This window comes from Tachysurus fulvidraco, chromosome 15 (genome assembly GCF_022655615.1).
Source record: "Tachysurus fulvidraco isolate hzauxx_2018 chromosome 15, HZAU_PFXX_2.0, whole genome shotgun sequence".
Taxonomy (NCBI): Eukaryota; Metazoa; Chordata; class Actinopteri; order Siluriformes; family Bagridae; genus Tachysurus; species Tachysurus fulvidraco.
In genome coordinates, this window is record NC_062532.1 from 13750061 (window position 1) to 13757894 (window position 7834).

Genomic DNA, 7834 nt, shown 5'->3' on the forward strand with positions numbered 1-7834 from the left:
GAAGATACATACAATGGCTTTGAACACGGCTCAGCTAATCAGATTTTAAAACTGAAACTATTTGTTTTATAAATCTATACAATTATAATTATAGCAAATTGAGTATTTTGCAACATGAGAGGGTTTCTGGTTAATGTAGTGCAAATGAAATATTATGCAATATTCACAGAGATTAAAGAACACATTTGCCCTGACCTGGTCCAGGTTAACTGTTGGAGTATTGATTATCTCACTGCATCTCTGTATGTAGGCCCAGAGGGGAGGAGGGCAAAATGTTACATGGGACCTAAGTGCTTATGCTTCTACATTAACTTTTAAATCATCTTTATTGTATCATTTCTTTTATTTCAGGCATAAAACTATTATTACTTATGTGCTCCTGGAGGTCATTAGCATTAACTGAACTGTTACAAAGCCCCAATAGCTTTCACATTGAACATCCTTTAAGTTCTAGGGTGATACATTCCCAATATTCAGTTCAGTTTCATTTTATTTATATAGTGCTTTAATAATGGTCACAAAGCAGCTTCACGGATATCCGGAGGTTGAGTTAAAATTAAATGCCTAATAAGCGAGCCAGAGGCGACAGTAACAAGTAAAAAAAAAAGACAATTTCAGCACCTGTTATCACTTTTCATTCCTCGCTGCTGTTCTCTGCCTCTTACTCTACAGTGATGTAAGTTTAATAATTGTTTCAGTTTAGTTTCAGTGTGTGTGTGTGTGTGTGTGTGTGTGTGTGTGTGTGTGTGTGTGTGTGTGTGTGTAGTTTAGAACTTAACCTGCCTCAACAAAGTGTATAAACTCTTCAGTAACGTTACTAAAGTGTGATGTCTGTGAGGCTACATGACACGTACATATCCCCTTCACCAACATAAACATATATTATAACGGTCTATTGGAACAGGTGTTAGTTGTTATAAAGGCTCTATTGTAACTCTATAAGGAAGGTGTTAATAAGGTTGATTGACAAGTGCATTTATGCTTTATGAGAACTGATATAAAGCTATTGGTGTTTTATTGTTAGTTTTTATCAGATTTGTTGTGAATCAACAGTAGAGCACATAGTATATATATACAGTATACTGTGATATGATATGCATAAACTCAAGACACAAATAAAAATACACAAATTTACACGTGCATATCAAAACTCTTTTTTTTTGGTCTTGGAATTCAAATTGTGCCAATTTCAATGGGGGATGGTATCAGTGTTCACATGAGTTATAACACATTTTTTAAAATGTGTATTTTATAGAAATCCGAATGTAAAATTCATTCTATTGGTAAAAATCCAATCACGTTTAAATACTGTTTCCCCCTTTTCTTTATTCATTTCTGGATATATTTCTGCAGGGATATAGATACAGTAAGTGGCCTTTTTAACAAGTACTGTACAGTGTTTTTTGTTATTTTCCTTTGTCCTTTGTCTTCTTTATACTGCTTTACTCTTAGATAATCATATCTGGATTGTCATGCTGCTGTTCTTCACTGTTTCTCAGCACAGCTACGCAGCTTGTTGTGGTTTGACTTAGACATAATAAGTCTTGTCACAGTACTGTGAGCTCAGACTGACTGCTCTGTTCTTGTTGTTCAATGTCATCTGTCCTACCTGTCCTAGGAGGTGAGAATCAAATGGATACCTCCTTGTGCAAGTGCATACAAGACCGTCCAACTCCTCAAAGTGTCTGTACAATCAAGTATTTGATATATACAAACTGTTCTTATAAAGCCCTTTTTCTTTACCCCTTATGGGAATCATGTAAACCTTGGTGCTAGCTGCGTAACAGATTGTGAGTTACAGATAGCCTGTCCTCCACAGCTACAGTCAGAGCTACAGATAGCCTGTCCTCCACAGCTACAGTCAGAGCTACAGATAGCCTGTCCTCCACAGCTACAGTCAGAGCTACAGATAGCCTGTCCTCCACAGCTACAGTCAGAGCTACAGATAGCCTGTCCTCCACAGCTACAGTCAGAGCTACAGATAGCCTGTCCTCCACAGCTACAGAGTTACAGATAGCCTGTCCTCCACAGCTACAATCAGAGCTACAGATAGCCTGTCTTCCACAGCTACAGTCAGAGCTACAGATAGCCTGTCCTCCACAGCTACAGTCAGAGCTACAGATAGCCTGTCCTCCACAGCTACAGTCAGAGCTACAGATAGCCTGTCCTCCACAGCTACAGAGTTACAGATAGCCTGTCCTCCACAGCTACTCTCAGAGCTACAGATAGCCTGTCCTCCACACCTACAGTCAGAGCTACAGATAGCCTGTCCTCCACAGCTACAGTCAGAGCTACAGATAGCCTGTCCTCCACAGCTACAGAGTTACAGATAGCCTGTCCTCCACAGCTACTGTCAGAGCTACAGATAGCCTGTCCTCCACAGCTACAGAGTTACAGATAGCCTGTCCTCCACAGCTACAGTCAGAGCTACAGATAGCCTGTCCTCCACAGCTACAGTCAGAGTTACAGATAGCCTGTCCTCCACAGCTACAGTCAGAGCTACAGATAGCCTGTCCTCCACAGCTACAGTCAGAGCTACAGATAGCCTGTCCTCCACAGCTACAGTCAGAGTTACAGATAGCCTGTCCTCCACAGCTACAGAGTTACAGATAGCCTGTCCTCCACAGCTACAGTCAGAGCTACAGATAGCCTGTCCTCCACAGCTACAGTCAGAGCTACAGATAGCCTGTCCTCCACAGCTACAGTCAGAGTTACAGATAGCCTGTCCTCCTCAGCTGGCCGCGGTCATCTCTTCACAGCAACAGCAAGCATATTATTGTACATTATGAAGTTTATCCAGAGCTTCCAGGCTACTACAATGAAAACTGTTCTGTTGCTCGGTACAGCTTTCACCTCTTAGTAAAGACTTGGATTCTGGTCATTTTATGAACACTGGATAATCTCAAGTCAAGTCAAGAAGCTTTTATTGTCATTTCAACCATATATAGCTGTTGCACGTTGTACGTTTCTCCAGTACCATGGCGCTACATAGAACAAAGACAGAGCTAAGGACTTAGTAAGTAGTCCTAGCCACATAAAGTGCATCTGTGCAACCAGTGCAAGACAATAATCTCCTTGTCATTGTCATGGAACCAGCACCGTTCTGGAGGAAACCTGGCAAGAGGAAGCCATGATTATAGAATAATGGTATTTAAATCGGTGTAGTCACTTGGTCACTTTGTGGTCCACTCAGGTGGTCATTTTGGGACTTTGTTGGAAGGTTTTTGGTATACGTATACACATGCACAAGCTGGCACCAGGTTCATTGTGACCTCCTATTTAACCACAATTGCATTTACTGTATAGCTGGAGATTATATAGTTTTTGTTTATTTTGTCTAAGAGTGCTCCTTAATCTCACATCTTCACCTCTGCTTCTGAAAGTGCTTTAACTTGTCATTGTTCATATTCTGAATATGCAAATGATCTGACAGTATGTACAGAACAGTTGTTCAATTTTCTAATGCCCAATCATTGAAATTAATTATAAAACATTGTTAGACCATATGATAGCAGACAGTTGGGAGCTAATAGAGGTTCGGGTTCTATGTTTTTCCTTTCTCTTTCTTCTTTTTAGTATTCACCCAGCATGAGGACCACATACCTGTCTATGACTGATGCCCAGATACGACACTTTGGAAATGACTACCAGGTGTAACGTGTGAGTGGCCGAAACCTGAACTAGCCGCAACCGCTCTGGAAAACTCATATATGGTTCGATGTTTATCTTTCTGGATACATGTCCCTCGTTCTTCTCGTGGAGGAATTCAAGACCTACAGTCAGTGTTATTGACCAACTCTGAGGAAGTACTCAATAGAGTCTATTCAAAATCCTCTGAAGAGGAGGCCATCCAGGCAACCACCAACCACCATGTAAATACAACTTTTAAGTCTGTACAGAAAAAATGTACCAAGAAAGTCAAAGATAACTGAAAGGCTTGTTATGGAAATAAGGGTGTTTGTGTAGCAAACACCCTTATTTCCATAACAAGCCTTTCAGTTATCTTTGATTTTTTTTTGTGATGGGATGAATTCATACAGGAACCAAAATAAATTCCACCACAATTCATGTTCTGCATTCTAAAGAATAATGGTGCTGCTACCTGTTGAGCTTCTGTACATAATTTTGTCATCTCGATGCAATGAAGTTTTACTTCATATCTAGTCAGTTCATTGTCAAGCATTGAGAACTTTATCACATGCCAGGACTGTAGGTTTTCCATGTGTTGAAAGATCTGATATATTTTTAGGCTGATATCTTTTACGCTGAGATTTAAGAGAATCTCTGGGTTGAAAAAGCTTTCTGTTACCCAATGCAAGGTCAAGGCTGAAGCAGGAAATATTTTATTCTATGTATGCTGATGTAATGAATGTATGAATATACCTGAGCTCCACGTGTTTTTATAGACATCCGATCTGAATAAGAAGTTTTACATCACTCTGTGAATGACATGATGAACAAAACTGAAATTGTACTTATACTGTTAATGATATATAGCCTGAATTCTAACAATTATGAAATCTTTTTTCTCAGACATTTTCTATTGTTTATGCTTTGGACCAGTTTGGAAAATGTAAAACTTGTTTGAATAAATAATTTGTTCATTTTACTGTGGCTGTGTTTATTACTCTATACAGATTTCACCATTTACAGATCAGATTTCCAGTCAGATCATAACAGTTTTCATTGAATTTGGACACAAGAGGTGAGAAAAACTAAACGTAAGCAAGCAATTATTGGATTTGCATTTGTTTGTCCTTGGATGGGTTGTCATGCTTTTTTTGTTGTTTTATTTTTTTTTAGAATTTTATACATTTTTATTCTTTGGCATCGTGTCAGTTAAATCATAGAACTCCCATAAATACTTACTCCACATTTTGATTAACAAAACAACATAGTTGCCTTGTATATGTTATTAAATCGTAAAACATGAAAGGTGATGCGAATGAATCCAGTATAAATTCCTCTGTCAGATAATATTTATGATGTAAATCAGCCTGTTAAGATTAGAATTGAACTAATTCTATTCATCTACCAGGTTTTATCAATATTATCAGTTCCACTATTTACATTTTGCCTTCACCAGGTGGAATAACTCATTCGATTTCAGACAATCCTATATGGGAATCACAACTCATTTGCCTATTTGACTCTAAATGAATTGTTTTATTTGAATATAAATTGATTCAAAAACAAATAGACCTATGAATAATACTGACTCGGATCTATTTTATCTGATCTGCTGCTGGAAATTTCAGAAACAAAGATCTATTGCTCTAATAAATAGCCAACTTTTTCTACGTTTACATTTGAACAATTTTTAGGGAAATATATGGATGCCTGACCATCACACACATACACGGTTCTTCCCCCAGACTGTTGCCACAAAGCTAAAGTTGGAAGTACACATTTGTACTTTGTAAGCTGTAGCATTACAATTTCCCTCCCCAGGTCCCTGAAGACAAGGTTTGCAGAGAAAGATCTTGAGTGTCCCGCACATAGCATTAATCTCAAACACACTTAACACATTTGAGATGAATTAAAACACTTCAGACCTCCATATCTAACATCAGTGCCTCATTATTGCATATGTGGCTGTATGAGTACAAATCTCCACAGCCATGACAGGACATATAGAGGAAATTCTTCTCAATAAAATGTCTGCATACTGTTGGCCATATAGCATGGTTTAAGATTCTGTGCACTAGTTTACATATATCAGTATAACAAAGCAGTGCAGAAGGATCATCATGACACACATTTTACCATTCTTACTAGAATTGGCTCCAATTCCTGCAAACCAGCTCATACATTGATGAGCTTCACTGGATGCATTTTAGACATTGTATGTGATTTGCACTTGTTTTGCGTTATGTGATTTACCACTTTAGAATTGTATGAATACAAAATACTAATAAATGTCAAAACACCACAGAAACACTTACTATATATAGTTCAGATCTACAAGCTGCCCCACGTGGCCTAATGGTTAGAGAGTCTGACTTTTAACCCGTAGGTTGTGGGTTTGAGTCTCGGGCTGGCCACGACTGAGGTGCCCTTGAGCAAGGCCCCGAACACCGCAACTGCTCCCCTGGCGCCGCAGCATAAATGGCTGCCCACTGCTCCGGGTGTGTGTGCACTTTGGATGGGTTAAATGCAGAGAACGAATTCTGAGTATGGGTCACCATGGGTCACCATCGTCGTATGTCACTTCACACTCAATGTTTATCTGAAAGAGTCGGCTCATTTATGAATGACACATCACATACTGTAACTCACGTTTTTTATGTACCGACAGAAACATTTTTAAGATCATGTTTTTTTTCTTTAAAAAAAAAACAGATCCCCACATCGTGTGTTTTGTGACAGAATTTCATGATTGTTTTGTGGATTACTTTATATAATATACTTATATACACCCTGAAGAACCTGCACAAAAAATACTTGGCAGAGAATGCAAGGAAATCAGTTTCCTATTCTCTGTTTTGCAGGCTTCGGCCCTACTGGGTAGTGCACCCAACCCTTTCTGATAGGGAAACATGCTTGTGTAAATTGCATGAGAACTTGGGCTTTGTAGCTCAAAAGCTTTTCAGCATGAAGTTGCTCAACACCCCTGAACTGGTAATGTTGATGGCAGAAATCTGTTGTGACCAAACCAACAAAGAGTGCATGTACAATGACTGTGGGGACTGCAAAGAGAAGGACTTCTCCTTGCTCAGGGAGTATGAAGGTTCCACCCTGGTGGCATACATGCAGTGGGTCACAGAGGACATCAAAGGTCAAATAAAGGAAAACACTGAAACAACCTTCAAGAAGACAGTCAAAAAGAAGGTTGAGACCACGCTAGGTGACCTCATCGAGCTCTTCAAAAACATGCTTGTGAAATTCAAACGGCATGCATTTAACATCAGGCAACAGTATAGATACAGTAGGGAACTGAAGAGGAGCATGGCTGAGAATGAATGCGTCATACATGTGGACTTCTCCGAGAATTATACATGTAAATATGCATCTGAGATCCAGGCAGTGCACTTGGGTGCATCCCATGAGCAAGCAACGCTGCACACTGGAGTTTTATATGTAGGACCAGACGCTGAGCCAGTTTGCTTCAGCACCATCTCACCATCACGACTGAAGGGGCCCCCAGCCATTTGGGAACATTTAAGCCCCATTCTGTCCTACGTCAAGGACCTCTTCCCTGCTGTCACAGTGGTCCATTTCCTCAGCGATGGACCTTGCACACAATACCGCCAGAAGGGGAACTTCTACCTCTTCACCTTTCTCCTTCACAAAAAGGGATTCCAAGCTGGGACATGGAATTTCTTCAAGGCCAGCCACGGCAAAGGGGCGCCAGATGGGGTTGGAGGCGTTATAAAGAGGAGTGCAGATCGGTTGGTGAGCCAGGGCCACGATCCATTGACAGGGCAATGAAGGACATGCTGGACAGCATCCCCAAGTCCCATCAACAATGCGAATACACCAGATTGTCATTACATCTCCTGGAATATTTTGCACCGGGACGTTAGCTATAACACAAAGGCATTCAGCTTTAACACGCCAAGTGCACCAACAACAGATGAGATAGAATGGGGTCCAGAAGTTATTCAAAAGTGGTGCGCCATAAAATATGACGGAGACATCTACCCAGGCATCATCACCGCCATTGATGAGGTTCAGGTGCAAGTGAGATGCATGCACCGTGTGGGAGTGAACCGATTCTTCTGGCCCACCAGAGAAGACATAATCTGGTATATATTTGACGTTTGTCGTATATTTGACGTAGATATTTGATCTGTAACCACCCGTCACCACGAGATCTGAAAAGACATTTGGG

At 40.2% G+C, this 7834-nt stretch overlaps 1 protein-coding gene across 8 annotated transcripts in view; it reads left to right on the top strand.

Annotated features, from left to right (window-relative positions):
- The window catches only part of ttyh2l (tweety homolog 2, like), a 42576-nt gene extending 37967 nt beyond the window's left edge, over positions 1-4609 (top strand). For 7 of the 8 annotated variants that reach the window (XM_027141424.2, XM_047801169.1, XM_047801167.1 and 4 more), the window contains one exon: positions 3577-4609. In XM_027141424.2, coding sequence (XP_026997225.2) covers positions 3577-3657 — 81 coding nt within the window. In that variant the 3' untranslated portion in view covers positions 3658-4609. Of the gene's footprint in view, positions 1-1353; positions 1367-3576 lie in introns of all 8 variants that reach the window. The other variant, XM_027141425.2, reaches the window with a different exon arrangement.
- Positions 4610-7834: the final 3225 nt, after the last annotated feature.